Below are 16234 nucleotides of genomic sequence, written 5' to 3'. Positions count from 1 at the left end.
AGTGGAGAAGCACATACAAACAGGCCTAAAACACATGGGTGACAAAAATCAGATGAAGAATGAAGAAGCAACTACTAAGAAAAAAAAAGCTATTGAATATTTTTGAAAAGGAACCCAAGAAAGACTCCTGGACCTTTTATGATTAATATAAAATTATATGCAGCGTCTTAAGAAGTTGAAAGACAACTTTTTTCGAGTCAATGTCCTCATAGATTTTTTTTCCTCTTAAGGGGAACAAATTGGCATTTAAAATGCTTTTTATAATCCCTCCTAATTCATGAAGTCACCTTTAAGGTTAATAATTAGATGTCATATTCTGAACAACAAAGAAAGAAAAAAGAACCCAAGGTTTTATAAATAAAAAGTAATTGTGTAATGTTGACATATCAATTTAGTACATATCTGATGTAAGAGTCCATACAATCTTCTCAAAGATTATTATACCAAAATCCATAAAAACTATAAGCCAATTGACCATTAAAAAAGAAATTGCCAGTGATTTCTTTTCATTACCTGATCATAAGATATGTAATGAGTATAAGCCTTTGACCAATATCTAAAATTCAAAGGCACTCAGATTCATTATGAAACAGGGCATAGACCTTATGAATTTTCCTGAAAGATTTGAAAATCTAAAAAGAACACATCAAAAGCAGGCAGCATAAGGGAAATAGGTGTATTCTTGGACTTGGTTATACCTTACCTAGGACTTGTCCTACCAGTCACATCCCTCTGCTTGGCAATCAGAGGTTCTCAGTTTGATCCTGAGGTAGTGCAGCCTCAAAAATCTGAACTTAGGAATTACTGTATGGGTGGATCTCTCTCTGTCTCTCTCTCTGAATAAAAAGGGCATCCTAGTGCAGGGGGCTCCTACCTCTCCAAGGTCCAAGGAAGGTCAAATGCATGCAGCCATACCTCCATGTGTAGAACATTGCTTCCATGTCTTGAACCTGTGATACTTAGGTTACAAAAACTTTTGTCTACATCACAAACTACAATGGCCAATGAAAATTGGCTTTGTAGACCAACATATATTTTACATCATTAAGTTTGAAACTGGAATCTCGATAAAATAATCAAACAAGAATGAAAAATGGGTGGCTGATGATGTCAACTGTTTTATACTACCGTGGATGGAAGTATTTTGCCTTAGGAAAAGGAAGAAGATCCAAGTTTTCAAATATCCCTATCCCAGATACTTGATTGTTCAGTTCTGCTTTATTTTTCTGTTTTTCCTTCATATCCTACTACCAGTCCTGGCCCACATACTGGGACCTTGTCTTCCTACAGCATTGGCAGGTTTGTGGTGTATGTTTCAATTTATTAACAAATGGTTTGATATCCATCCCATCTTTTGCATAAAAAAGGGCATGAATGAGAAAAAGTCCAGACCTTCTTTTCCATCTAATATGGAATAATCCAAGCTTAATGTGCATGTCTCTGATATTACAACATAACATCAATCATAATTAGTGTACTTCACATAAGCCCATACAAACCTCTCTTATGATATTTATAACTTGTCATGATTCATTCATAAGCCTCAAGGCATTTTGCAAGAGCCTTGAGCATGACATGAAAAACTTAATTAAAGCTTTTTAAAGAATGCCTCATTATAAAAATTAAAAAGAAAAAAAGATGAAGAAGAAGAAGAAAAAGAAAACCTACACAGTATATTTGCTTCTACAAAAACAGCAGTATTTGACTAAATTTCCATTTAAAGATGGAACGTAAATTCTGACAATCCTCCACGAGAACATAACAGAATTAATAGATATGATCAAAGAACACAATCTTTCAACAGCAACCATTTGCAATAAAATTCGTCAAATGATACAAAAACCAACCATTTGTTCCTGTAATGTTATTTAGCCTCCGCTAATTGGTGGAATAATTGCTAACTCATCTCTGTTCCTCAAAACTGTTGATTCTGGAACATACTCTTCATTCAGTGCCAAAACCATGGAGTTATATATTTCCTCTAATTTCGGAAAGTTATTTAAAAGCTTACTCATACAGTCTCGGGCTGTGCTTTGTGGTGGCATTAGAAGAGATATATCTGTCAATCCTGTAAGTTCACGAGCTCTTGCAAAGAAGAGGACCTTAACCTCGATCCATGGACCCACTTCCCTTTCTTCCATGTCACTTGTTTTCTGCATCTTGGTTACTCCACCCGCTTTATTAGCAGCACAAGTGTCTGGTTGCGTGAATTCGAGGAACAAAATTAAAGTTGGCAACTTTCTCATTTTTCAATCTGATATATTACTAAATTTAAAGAAGAAACATTAAAGTTGCTAACTTTCTCATGTTTCAGTCTGATATATTACTAATCCATGAAACACAACCTAACAATCCATATGAAAAAAGGATTAAAAGATCTTATAGCCCAGACAAAGATCCAGGAATTGAACAAAAGCCTGCAATTCATATAATCGCGAACAATCTCACAGAAAGGAAGCTAAAAGACCAGTATAAGAATCACCAAATTGCTTGCACGGATCAATTCCCACTAATATACCGGAACAAAACAAAATTGAAGGTAACGGGCAATCAAGATAAATAGAAAAATGTGGAGGCGAGTATAAGATAAAAAAGATTAGTTAAAAAGACCGTAAAACTAAGATGAAATCAGAAATCAAATGAAAACTCTATAATCCACCGGAAATTCGAAAATCAAACGGAAACCCTAGAATCGGATGGAGACTGGAAACCAAGAAGAAAGGCTTGAGATAGGCGAAATGGGAAAGACATGGAACTGAAAACCCGAGAATTTGAGCTAAGATAATAGGATAAAAATCTCACCTTCGGATTCTTCCGCCATGGACGTAACCTCCCTCGCTCGGAAAAGGGGAATAACCAATGTCATATTTCAATCACGCATATAACCTTTGGTCTGGTAATCCGGTTGCCGGGACTAGTTTATTATAATATTTATATTCGTAAAAGTCCTCCTCAAATGCGTGGATTGTTATGTCTCACTTATAGGTAATTTGCATATTAACGATGGAGTAAACAATAAAACTATTCCCATATAATTAGGGATGACAATGGATAGAGTTTGAATTGGATAGTATACTATCTGTTGGGTATAAAATATCCACAGCCGAAACCCTCGGCAGCATCGGCAACGGCGCAGCTCCGCCCGGACTCCCACGGGAGCCGGGCTCCTCCGCAACATCGGCACAGCTCCGCCCGGACTCCTACGGGAGCCGGGCTCCACCTCCGGCATCAGCTACAGAGCAGCTCCGTCCGGACGTCAACGGAAGCCGGACTCCGCCTCCGACATCGGCTGCAGCACAGCTCCGCCCGGACTCCTACGGGAGCCGGGCTCTGCCTCCGGCATCAGCTACAGAGCAGCTCCGTCCGGACTCCTACGGGAGCCGGGCTCCACCTCCGACATCGACTGCAGCACAGCTCCGCCCGGACTCCTACGGGAGCCAGGCTCCGCTCTCGGTATCAACTGCAGAGGACTCCGCCCGGACTCCTACGGGAGCCGGGTTTCGCTCGCAACTTCAACTCCGAGAGGGCTCCGCCCGGACTCCTACGGGAGCCGGGCCCCGCCTCCGACATCAGCTGCAACACAGCTCCGCCCGGACTCCTACGGGAGCCGGGCTCCGCCTCCGGCATCAGCTACAGAGCAGCTCCGCCCGGACTCCTACGGGAGCCGGGCTCCGCCTCCGACATCGACTGCAGCACAGCTCCGCCCGGACTCCTACGGGAGCCAGGCTCCGCTCTCGGTATCAACTGCAGAGGACTCCGCCCGGACTCCTACGGGAGCCGGGTTCCGCCCGCAACTTCAACTCCGAGAGGGCTCCGCCCGGACTCCTACGGGAGCCGGGCCCCGCCTCCGACATCAGCTGCAGCACAGCTCCGCCCGGACTCCTACAGGAGCCGGGCTCCGCCTCCGGCATCAGCTACAGAGCAGCTCCGCCCGGACTCCTACGGAAGCCGGGCTCCACCTCCGACATCGACTGCAGCACAGCTCCGCCCGGACTCCTACGGGAGCCGGGCACCGCTCTCGGTATCAACTGCAGAGGACTCCGCCCGGACTCCTACGGGAGCCGGGTTTCGCCCGCAACTTCAACTCCGAGAGGGCTCCGCCCGGACTCCTACGGGAGCCGGGCCCCGCCTCTGACATCAGTTGCAGCACAGCTCCGCCCGGACTCCTACGGGAGCCGGGCTCCGCCTCCAGCATCAGCTACAGAGCTGCTCCGCCCGGACTCCTACGGGAGCCGGGCTCCGCCTCCGACATCGACTGCAGCACAGCTCCGTCCGGACTCCTACGGGAGCCAGGCTCCGCTCTCGGTATCAACTGCAGAGGACTCCGCCCGGACTCCTATGGGAGCCGGGTTCCGCCCGCAACTTCAACTCCGAGAGGGCTGCGCCCGGACTCCTACGGGAGCCGGGCCCCGCCTCCGACATCAGCTGCAGCACAGCTCCGCCCGGACTCCTACGGGAGCCGGGCTCCGCCTCCGGCATCAGCTACAGAGCAGCTCCGCCCGGACTCCTACGGGAGCCGGGCCCCGCCTCCGACATCAGCTGTAGCACAGCTCCGCCCGGACTCCTACGGGAGCCGGGCTCCACCTCCGGCATCAGCTACAGAGCAGCTCCGCCCGGACTCCTACGGGAGCCGGGCTCCGCCTCCGACATCGACTGCAGCACAGCTCCGTCCGGACTCCTACGGGAGCCAGGCTCCGCTCTCGGTATCAACTGCTGGTAAGCTCCGTCCGGACTCCTACAGGAGCCGGACTTCACCTCTACCTTTGACTGCTGGTAAGCTCCGTCCGGACTCCTACGAGAGCCGGACTTCACCTCTAATTTTGATTGCAGAGGACTCCGCCCGGACTCCTACGGGAGCCGGGTTTCGCCCGCAACTTCAACTCCGAGAGGGCTCCGCCCGGGCTCCTACGGGAGCCGGGCTCCGCCTCCGGCATCCCCTGCAGCACGGCTCCGCCCGGGCTCCCACGGAAGTCAGACTCCGCCCATGACCCCGGCCGCCAGGAGGACCTCTCCCGGACCTCTACAGAGGCCGGGCTCCGACCGTCGCCGAGCTTCAATCAACGTATCCGCGCCTCCTGGCAGGCCACCTAAACGGCCACGACCCTGCTCCACTTCCTGTGACAGATTCCGCGCAGCTCCATCATTCCCTAACAAGCCGCAGTAACCGTCGCCGCCCTGCCCCACTTCCTGTGGCGGATTCCGCACAGCTCCACTACCCCCTGGCAGGCCACGATAACGGCCACGAACCTGCTCCACCTCCTGCGATGGATACCGGGCGATTCTCCCATCCGCTGGCAAGTCACGACAACGGGCGATGCTCCACTCCCTGCAACTGATTCCACGTGGCGAGCTGCGGTGATGGCCACGATTCCGCTCCACTACCACTAGCAATAAATTTCCCTGACCACGGGCGGCCCACGACCAGACGGTTACAGGTGTCGCCATCAATCCGTTGCCCCCTCCGCCTATAAAAGGGGGACTCAGATACGTTATTCTTTAAGCTCATTTCTTATCTCAAAACTCTGCTAAATTCTCCGTTCGAGTACTCCATTCTTGTTGAGGCAGAGAACTGACTTGAGCGTCGGAGGGTCTTGCCGGAGCAACCCCACCTCCGGTTTAGACTTCCCTTGCAGGTCCCGGCGGCGACCGCGGCTTCCCCGACTCCAGCTTCTCCGGTGCAAGCAGATTTTTGCACCAACAGGATTGGCGCTAGAAGGAGGGCCTGTGTCTTCGCAGCACCCTTGTTCTTGAAGGAGTGTTCAACGGAGCCGCCTCCGACCGTCTCTCCGTCACCCACTCCTAATCTTCCCCCGCAAGATCAGCACTCGATGCCTCCGTGCAAGGCATCCACCCGACGGTCTACGGCCTCCGCGGCCAGATCTCAGGCTCCGGCCTCCCCTCCAGTTTCTCAGCCTCCTCCTCCTCCCCCTCCAGCGGCGGCGGTCGGCGCGGAGCAATTTGACTTGCTGGCGCAGCAGGTCAAGGGCCTCGTCGAAGCCGTACAAGCGATGCAGCAGCAGCAACCGCAGGCGTCGGCGCATCCGGAGGGGGCGTCTCCGGAATGCCAGAACCCGGCGGCGGGGTGGGCCAGCCGCCCCGTCCTTCCCGGGAAGGCGAATCCGAGGGTAGAGAGCCCTCAGTCGGATCACGACTCCACCCCTGGAAGATCCCTACCCCCGTTCTGCCAAAGAACCCTCGAGACTCGAAGTCGAGAGGATTTCCTGGACCGGAGGCTCCAGGAGATGAACCGGCAGATCGAAGAACTCCACCACGTGCCTCCTGCTTATGGTGAGGATATTTGCACTGACCCTCCCTTCTCCCAAATGATTATGCAGGAACCGATCCCGCCGAACTTCAAGCTTCCCCAGTTCGAAAGCTACGATGGGATGTCGGACCCGGTTGATCATCTGGAGGCCTTCCGAACGATAATGCTGCTTCACGGCGCTCCTGACGCCATCTTGTGCCGGGCTTTCCCGTCTACTTTGAAGGGAGCAGCAAAGAACTGGTACTCGGCTTTGAAGCCGGGTACCATATTTTCCTTCGATCAAATGAGCCACCAATTTGTGGCCCATTTTGTCAGCAGCCGGCATCCCCGGAAGGGTTCGAAGTCCCTCATCAACATCAAGCAGAGGGAGGGGGAGTCCATACGGGCCTACGTCAACCGCTTCAACATCGCGGCGTTGGAGGTCCGGAACTTGGACCAGTCAGTTGCCATGGCCACCCTGAAAGGTGGCCTTCAGAAGAATGATCTTTTATACTCCCTGGAGAAGAAGTACCCCAGAGATTTTGCTGATCTACTGGCTCGGGCTGAAGGATACGCCCGAACGGAAGAAGCCTTCAAAATGAATGACGAAGAGACAGCAAGGGAGCGTCAGGCGGGAGATTCTAGTAAGCTCGCAGTTGAGAAGAGGCCAAAGGAAGCCCGGCCTCGCTCCCGATCCCCTCCTGGACATAAGCGCGCCCATACTCTGCCCCGGGCACGCAGGCAGAGGAGCCCGGACAGCAGGTTTCGACGGGGTTCCCCACCAGGGAAGTTCCGCAGCTATGCCCCCCTCAACGCTTCGAAGGCCCAGGTGCTGATGGAGGTCAGGGAGCAGCTCCCTAGGCCGGAGAGGATGCGCACACACCCCGGGAAGCGCAACCCCAACAAGTTCTGCCTCTACCACCGTGACCACGGCCACGACACGGAGGAATGCATCCAGCTCCAGGACGAGATCGAGGAGCTCATCCGGCGAGGTCGGCTCGACAGATTCATCCGTCGCAGGCCTGAGGGTAGAGGAGACCGGCCAAGGGCCCTCCCACCGCCTGAACCGCAGAAAAGGGAGGAGCAGCCCGGGGACCGGCCTCCCATCGGGACCATCGACTCCATCACTGGAGGGCCTCAAGGAGGAGCGGGAAAACTGTAAATGTATCACTTACTATTTCGCCTTGAATCTACTTTTCTTTTAGCTAACATGCTCCTCCCACCTAGCGTGGATGTATTATGACTGGATATGATCCCTCCAAAAGCACAGCCATGTCAGAAACAGGAGGAGAACCTCGTCGTGACATGAGCAAGGTCAAAGGCCCGGTTCTTTTAGACCGGATGGGGGGAGAGGCCTTATAACGCCCTAATGTGCCCCCACAGCCCTGTTAGGGACAGGAGGAAAACCTCGCCCTAACTTGAGCAAAGTCAAAGGTCCGATTCTTTTAGACCGGATGGGGGGAGAGGCCTTGCAACGCCCTAATGTGCCCCCACAGCCATGTCAGGAACAGGAGGAGAACCTCGTCCTGACATGAGCAAAGTAGAAGGCCCGGTTCTTTTAGACCGGAGGGGGGAGAGGCCTTACAACGCCCTAATGTGCCCCCACAGCCATGTCAGAAACAGGAGGAGAACCTCGTCCTGACATGAGCAAAGTAGAAGGCCCGGTTCTTTTAGACCGGAGGGGAGAGAGGCCTTACAGCACCCTAACGCGCCCCGACAAGCCAGGCTGGTAACGAGAGGAGAACCTCACGCCGGCTCGAGCAAAATAGAAGGTCCGGACTCCTACGGGAGCCGGGTTCCGCCGCCAAGGAAGATTTCACCCGGACTCCTACGGGAGCCGGGTTCCGCCGCCAAGGAAGACTTCACCCGGACTCCTACGGGAGCCGGGTTCCTACGCCAAGGAAGACTTCACCCGGACTCCTACGGGAGCCAGGTTCCTACGCCAAGGAAGACTTCACCCGGACTCCTACGGGAGTCGGGTTCCGCCGCCAAGGAAGACTTCACCCGGACTCCTACGGGAGCCGGGTTCCTACGCCAAGGAAGACTTCATCCGGACTCCTACGGGAGCCGGGTTCCTACGCCAAGGAAGACTTCACCCGGACTCCTATGGGAGCCGGGTTCCGCCGCCAAGGAAGACTTCACCAGGACTCCTACGGGAGCCGGGTTCCGCCGCCAAGGAAGACTTCACCCGGACTCCTACGGGAGCCGGGTTCCGCCGCCAAGGAAGACTTCACCCGGACTCATACGGGAGCCGGGTTCCTACGCCAAGGAAGACTTCACCCGAACTCCTACGGGAGCCGGGTTCCGCCGCCAAGGAAGACTTCACCCGGACTCCTACGGGAGCCGGATTCCGCTGCCAAGGAAGATTTCACCCGGACTCCTACGGGAGCCGGGTTTCGCCGCCAAGGAAGACTTCGCCCGGACTGCTACGGAAGCCGGGCTCCATCCGCTACTTCGACAGCAAGGGTTAATAATGGTGGCAAGACTCGGCCACATGACAAGGTCGGATGAAAGGAAAGAGCCCCCTCCCACGACGGCATCTACGTCAAACAAGCCAAACGACAAGAAAGGGTCAACGGACGACAATATCAGTGCTACGCGTGGACAAGGTAACACAAAGTGCTTTCTTTTTTTTCCATTTCCGATATACGTACTACAGGGCCAGGACGACCAGGGAAAGAAGGACAAAACGATAAAAAGAAAATAACTACATAAATATAAAAGAGCTATAAGGAAGCCCTGCTCCCTCCGACCTAGGGTTGTCACCTCCATCCCTCAACCAGGACTGCCTCAGGTTCTCCATTGCTTCTTCTAGTTCTTCCTTCTTCCACAGCGTATCCTGGAGCGCCTAACGAAGTTGCCGGCTCTCAGCCTCCGCTTCTCGACGCCACTTCCGCAAAACTTCGGACTCCGCCTCTGCGTCCGCGATGGCCTTCCGCTCGAGCGCCAGTTGGATTTTCACTTATTGCAGCTCGATTGTCTTCTCCCCAAGGGAGACAAAAATCTCTTCGACGGTGCCTCTCAGGGCTTGGAGCTCTTCGGTATCTTGGGCGGAAGTAAGCTGCGCCCTAGTAACCAGCTGCCTCTGGAGACGAACGACCTCGTCCGCCGCCTTCCGGAACCTCTCTTTGTACTCTTCCACTTGCCGGCGCCAGCTGGCCCGCTGCACATCATGGCTCATCTCAGCGTCTTGAAGCTGCTTCTGAAGGTCGGAGACCCTCTGCGACCACTTCTGTTCATCATCAACCCGTGCCAGGAGCCGGGATGAGTTCCCTTCCAGCTGGCCGATCTTCCTCTTCACAGCTGATAGCTCCACCTTAAGGACGCTGATCCTGGCTTCTTGAGCCCAAGTTCGATCGCTGGTGCTTTTCTTACATTCCTCGAGCTCCTTTGTGAAGTTTGCCTTCCTCCGGCTGTAATCCATGATGGCCTTCACTTGGAGACTCCTAAAGTGGGCGGCCTCAGCGGCGGCCTCGGAATGACCTTCTCTCGACTTGCGGAGCTCGCCCTCCGACTTCTTCAACTTCTTCGTCAGGTGGAGGACCTCCTTTTTCAGCCGCTGGATAGTTGACTTCAGCGGGACCCCCAGGGGCAAGAGAAGTGCTTCAGCGGGGCACTGCCATCAGAAGGTGCAAGCATCAAAGACCGACTCATTACAAGAAGAAAGGCAGAAAGGAGGAGGAGGGGGAAGGAGAGACCATCCACAACAAGAAATTCGATTTTATTGATTAATTTTGAAGACAAACAGGAAGGAAATATGGCGATAAAATAAAGGTACAAGATCGAAGGTCTCAGACCTCAGGGGCAGGAGGTGGAGGACTCGGCGCGGGGAGTGCGACTGCGGTGGCAGCGGACGAAGGGCCGGCCTCGTCTTCAGATTCCTCAAGAAAGCCGAGATCGAGGTCCGGGTATCTGCCGGCCACCTTCTCTTGGCAGAGCTCGAACCCCTTGGTGAACGCCTCCTGGCCGAACTGAACGTTCAGTTTCCTCATCTCCGCGGAAGCCTTGAACTCCTCCACCGCAAGGGCCCTGGCCTCCGAGATCAGAACTGGAGTCTGCTCGACCAAATGGATGACCTCGGCCTCTGCCTTCCTCGCCGACTCCTCCAAGATCCGTCTCTCCTCCTCCCGGGCTTGTTTCTCCTCTTCCCGGGCCTGTCTCTCTCTCTCCAGGGCCTCCTGGAGAGCGGCTACTTCGGCCGTCTTCGCTTGGAGGCGGGCAACCTCGGCCTGGCAGCGTTCCTCCGTCTGAAGGAGGTCCCTTCTCATGCGGCTCGTCGCCTCGACATAGGCGAAGAGCTGGTGCCCAATCTGCAAAGACGGATAAAGAATTACAACAAAGGCCGAGTGACCATGCAAATAAACATCCGCTTACCTCAAGGAAGGACCCCAAAGAATCCCAAGCCCGCTGCTCGAGATCGGCACGATCGATCCTCTCCACGACGTCGGACAGAATGCAGCCATCAAGCAGCCGCCTGATCAGGTCCTTGTCGTTGAAGGGGTTCTCCGATCCCCCCTCGGAGCAGACGGACTCGTCTGCAGCAGCTCGGTGGCTGCTCGCCCTGCGAGCCATCGATTTCCTCCTCCTCCCCACGGTGGGCGCCTCCGTGGGGCGAGCCCCCAAAACGGGGGCCCCAGTCGGCGGGCTCCTTGAGGAAGCCCGGGGGGCCGCTGGCTCGGCATCCGAGGGAATGTCGATGGTCGGGGTCGCCTGGACGGGCGCAGCCAAGCTCGTCTCCTCCGCCCTGGCCCTCTTCGCCGATCCGGAGGCCGTCGCACCCTTCCTCTTCTGAGCTCTCATGCCCTTGGCGAACATCCGCATGGCTTCGGCGTCCATTGCTAAAAAAAAAAAAAAAAAAAGAGAAGAAGAGAAAGAAAAAGAAAAAAGAAAGAAGAAGCGACACCGATCAGTCCAGAGTCAACAAAAAAAAAAAGAAGAGAAAAGAAGAGAGAAAGAAAGGGAAAGAAAAGAGCGGGAAGGAAAAAATAGAGAGAAGAAGAAGGAGGCAAGAAAAGAAAAGATAAGTACTTGCTGGATCCTGAGGGCTCAGGCCGATGTTGAAAAGAAGCTGCTCCTTCAGAAGATTAGGAAGGGAAGGAGCGGGATAACTTAGAAGCTTCTGGGCGGCCTGGAGGTTGTCCTCTCCCAGGCTGGGAGCCCGGCGGGCGGAATCCCTCAGAGACCCCCAAGGGGGCAGGCCCAGTTCCAGGGTCAGGCAGTAGACAAAGAGAAATTTCCCCTTCCAAGTGTGAATCGAAGAAGGGGCGCCCTTCAGCAACCCCTTCTTACCAAACTGGGGGGAGAAGTACCACCAGTCCTTCGCCGAAGGATGGCGTTTGAAGGTGTAAAAATGCCTGAACAAGGAGAGGGATGGCTGGACCTCGGCTATGTGGCAGAGAGAGAGAAATCCTATCAAAAACCTAAAGGAATTCGGGGCCACGGAGGCGAGAGAAATGTCTAAGAAGCGGAAGAAGGCGGCAACGAAGACAGGAAGCGGAAGCCGGAGTCCGGCACGGAACGCCTCCTGATACAAATAGAAACGACCAGGAGGAGGAGCGCTGGCCCGGTCAGAGGGGCCAGGTAGCTCCAGGTCGTACTCCGAAGGAACCCCATACCGAACCCTTATCAGAAGGAGTTCATCCGGAGTCGACGAACATGGAATGGCGCCCGGTGCAAAAACCGGGCGAGGCCCTGCCCCGGACGCGGGTTCGTCCACAGAGACAGGTACCTGGGGGTTCGAAGCAGAAGAACTCTCAGAACTGACGGGGGCAGAAGAGTCGGAAGACATTTTGAGCAGTTTTGGAGGGAGAACCTAAAGGATCCTAAAAAGGCAGACCGAAAGGGGAACGAAACGCCGAAGGCTAACTCGGAAGGAGACACAAAAGTAATGAAGAGAGGAGAAGCCCCTAGGCGGTGAGAAGAAGGTTGGCACTAACCTATATTGCTCTGAGGACCTGGGGAACGAGAAACGGGAGGCGCCTACGGCTCGAGAAGACGTTCACTAGAGCAGGCTCTCGAAGAGAAGACAGACACCAGCGAAAACTCAGGAATGGAGTAGGATGCCTGAAGGGGGGAGGACGGGTTTAAATAGACCCTGAGATCCGACGCCATAATGATCGTGAATCCCCCTGGCCAGTCCGCATCCGACACGTGTCCCACTCCCCTTGGCAGACGGCTAAAAGCGGCTGACGGTTGACAGGACCATAATTGCGCCGTACCTAGGCCAGTGTACCTGCGGGATTTTCGAAGCGTCCCCTCGTACCGCTCCAATTCGAAAAGACTCCGGCACACGCTCATTTAATGCCAAAATATCTGGAGGCGGCAGTGCGCAGGATTCGAAGGGACGGTTCCGGCTGTACCCATCTTTCTCTCTGTGTACTTCCTTCGCTTGAAATTCAAACTCGGAAGTAGGGAGACTGGTGTTGGGTATCAAATACCCACAGCCGAAACCCTCGGCAGCATCGGCAACGGCGCAGCTCCGCCCGGACTCCCACGGGAGCCGGGCTCCTCCGCAACATCGGCACAGCTCCGCCCGGACTCCTACGGGAGCCGGGCTCCGCCTTCGGCATCAGCTACAGAGTAGCTCCGCCCGAACTCCTACGGGAGCCGGGCTCCGCCTCCGACATCGGCTGCAGCACAGCTCCGCCCGGACTCCTACGGGAGCCGGGCTCCGCCTCCGGCATCAGCTACAGAGCAGCTCCGCCCGGACTCCTACGGGAGCCGGGCTCCACCCCCGACATCGACTGCAGCACAGCTCCGCCCGGACTCCTACGGGAGCCAGGCTCCGCTCTCGGTATCAACTGCAGAGGACTCCGCCCGGACTCCTACGGGAGCCGGGTTCCGCCCGCAACTTCAACTCCGAGAGGGCTCCGCCCGGACTCCTACGGGAGCCGGGGCCCGCCTCCGACATCAGCTGCAGCACAGCTCCGCCCGGACTCCTACGAGAGCCGGGCTCCGCCTCCGGCATCAGCTACAGAGCAGCTCCGCTCGGACTCCTACGGGAGCCGGGCTCCGCCTCCGACATCGACTGCAGCACAGCTCCGCCCGGACTCCTACGGGAGCCAGGCTCCGCTATCGGTATCAACTGCTGGTAAGCTCCGTCCGGACTCCTACGGGAGCCGGACTTCACCTCTACCTTTGACTGCTGGTAAGCTCCGTCCGGACTCCTACAGGAGCCGGACTTCACCTCTAACTTTGATTGCAGAGGACTCCGCCCGGACTCCTACGAGAGCCGGGTTCCGCCCGCAACTTCAACTCTGAGAGGGCTCCGCCCGGACTCCTACGGGAGCCGGGCCCCGCCTCCGACATCAGCTGCAGCACAGCTCCGCCCGGACTCCTACGGGAGCCGGGCTCCGCCTCCGGCATCAGCTACAGAGCAGCTCCGCCCGAGCTCCCACGGAAGTCAGACTCCGCCCATGACCCCGACCGCCAGGAGGACCTCTCCCGGACCTCTACAGAGGCCGGGCTCCGACCGTCGCCGAGCTTCAATCAACGGATCCGCGCCTCCTGGCAGGCCACCTAAACGGCCACGACCCTGCTCCACTTCCTGTGACAGATTCCGCGCAGCTCCATCATTCCCTGACAAGCCGCAGTAACCGTCGCCGCCCAGCCCCACTTCCTGTGGCGGATTCCGCACAGCTCCACTACCCCCTAGCAGGCCACGATAACGGCCACGAACCTGCTCCACCTCCTGCGACGGATATCGGGCGATTCTCCCATCCGCTGGCAAGTCACGACAACGGGCGATGCTCCACTCCCTGCAACTGATTCCACGTGGCGAGCTGCGGTGATGGCCACGATTCCGCTCCACTACCACTCGCAATAAATTCTCCTGACCACGGGCGTTCCACGACCAGACGGTTACAGGTGTCACCATCAATCCGTTGCCCCCTCCGCCTATAAAAGGGGGACTCAGATACGTTATTCTTTAAGCTCATTTCTTATCTCAAAACTCTGCTAAATTCTCCGTTCGAGCACTCCATTTTTGTTGAGGCAGAGAACTGACTTGAGCGTCGGAGGGTCTTGCCGGAGCAACCCCACCTCCGGTTGAGACTTCCCTTGCATGTCCCGACGGCGACCGCGGCTTCTCCGACTCCAGCTTCTCCGGCGCAAGCAGATTTTTGCACCAACACTATCTATCTCCAAATCCGAATTTAATACTCTATACCCAAACCCTACCCGATATCCAATCGGGTAAGAAAAGAGATACTCATCCCCATACCCAACGGGTTCGGAGATACCCATGGGTAATCCATTTTCTCATACCCAATCTATACCCGCTCCATACCCAACCCATACCCATCCATTCTATATCAGAAAAAAAATAAAATAATTTTATGCATATTATCAATCAAAAATAAAATTACCAATTATATATATATACATACATACATACGCACATACATACTTCTAACACACACATACATACATGCATACATATATGCATGCATACATATATATACATACATATATATAATTATATATATAGAGAGAGAGAGAGAAAGAGAGAGAGATCATATATATGTATGTGTGTATATGTGTTTGTGTATATATATATATATATATATATATATATATATATGTATGTATATGTATATGTATATATATATTCGGATATGTATATATATAAATGTTGGGTATAAAATACCCACAGCCGAAACCCTCGGCGGCATCGGCAACGGCGCAGCTCCGCCCGGACTCCCACGGGAGTCGGGCTCCTCCGCAACATCGGCACAGCTCCACCCGGACTCCTACGGGAGCCGGGCTCCGCCTCCGGCATCAGCTACAGAGCAGCTCCGCCCGGACTCCTACGGGAGCCGGGCTCCACCTCCGACATCGGCTGCAGCACAGCTCCGCCCGGACTCCTACGGGAGTCGGGCTCCACCTCCGGCATCAGCTACAGAGCAGCTCCGCCCGGACTCCTACGGGAGCCGGGCTCCGCCTCCGACATCGACTGCAGCACAGCTCCGCCCAGACTCCTACGGGAGCCAGGCTCCGCTATCGGTATCAACTACTGGTAAGCTCCGTCCGGACTCCTACGGGAGCCGGACTTCACCTTTAACTTTGATTGCAGAGGACTCCGCCCGGACTCCTACGGGAGCCGGGTTCCGCCCGCAACTTCAACTCCGAGAGGGCTCCGCCCGGACTCCTACGGGAGCCGGGTCCCGCCTCCGACATCAGCTGCAGCACAGCTCCGTCCGGACTCCTACGGGAGCTGGGCTCCGCCTCCGGCATCAGCTACAGAGCAGCTCCGCCCGGACTCCTACGGGAGCCAGGCTCAGCCTCCGACATCGACTGCAGCACAGCTCCGCCCGGACTCCTACGGGAGCCAGGCTCCGCTCTCGGTATCAACTGCAGAGGACTCCGCCCGGACTCCTACGGGAGCCGGGTTCCGCCCGCAACTTCAACTCCGAGAGGGCTCCGCCCGGACTCCTACGGGAGCCGGGCCCCGCCTCTGACATCAGCTGCAGCACAGCTCCGCCCAGACTCCTACGGGAGCCGGGCTCCGCCTCCGGCATCAGCTACAGAGCAGCTCCGCACGGACTCCTACGGGAGCCGGGCTCCGCCTCCGACATCGACTGCAGCACAGCTCCGCCCGGACTCCTACGGGAGCCAGGCTCCGCTATCGGTATCAACTGCTGGTAAGCTCCGTCTGGACTCCTACGGGAGCCGGACTTCACCTCTACCTTTGACTGCTGGTAAGCTCCGTCCGGACTCCTACGGGAGCTGGACTTCACCTCTAACTTTGATTGCAGAGGACTCCGCCCGGACTCCTACGGGAGCCGGGTTCCGCCCGCAACTTCAACTCCGAGAGGGCTCCGCCCGGACTCCTATGGGAGCCGGGCCCCACCTCCGACATCAGATGCAGCACAGCTCCGCCCGGACTCCTACGGGAGCCGGGCTCCGCCTCCGGCATCAGCTACAGAGTAGCTCCGCCCGGACTCCTACGGGAGCCGGGCTCCGCCTCCGACATCGACTGCAGCATAGCTC

General features: G+C 55.3%; 1 protein-coding gene across 1 annotated transcript; it reads right to left on the bottom strand.

The window, feature by feature from the left end:
- Window positions 1–1753: 1753 nt before the first annotated feature.
- Window positions 1754–2952, bottom strand: LOC105040013 (molybdopterin synthase sulfur carrier subunit). The gene is made up of 2 exons (XM_010916384.4): window positions 2803–2952; window positions 1754–2197 (listed from the first exon to the last, which is right to left on the bottom strand). Exons 1-2 carry the CDS (start codon window positions 2864–2866, stop codon window positions 1869–1871), a joined length of 393 nt encoding a protein of 130 aa, XP_010914686.1. The 5' UTR covers window positions 2867–2952; the 3' UTR covers window positions 1754–1868.
- Window positions 2953–16234: the final 13282 nt, after the last annotated feature.

Source organism: Elaeis guineensis, chromosome 1, assembly GCF_000442705.2.
Source record: "Elaeis guineensis isolate ETL-2024a chromosome 1, EG11, whole genome shotgun sequence".
Classification (NCBI taxonomy): domain Eukaryota; kingdom Viridiplantae; phylum Streptophyta; class Magnoliopsida; order Arecales; family Arecaceae; genus Elaeis; species Elaeis guineensis.
Note: the sequence above shows the minus strand (reverse complement) of the source record. Positions and strands in the feature narration are given on the sequence as shown.

Coding starts and splice junctions, on each gene's coding strand:
- LOC105040013 (XM_010916384.4), bottom strand. CDS start 2,866: ATGACATTGGTTATTCCCCTTTTCCGAGCGAGGGAGGTTACGTCCATG. Junction 2,198..2,802: donor CATGGCGGAAGAATCCGAAG/GTGAGATTTTTA, acceptor TCACGCAACCAG/ACACTTGTGCTGCTAATAAA.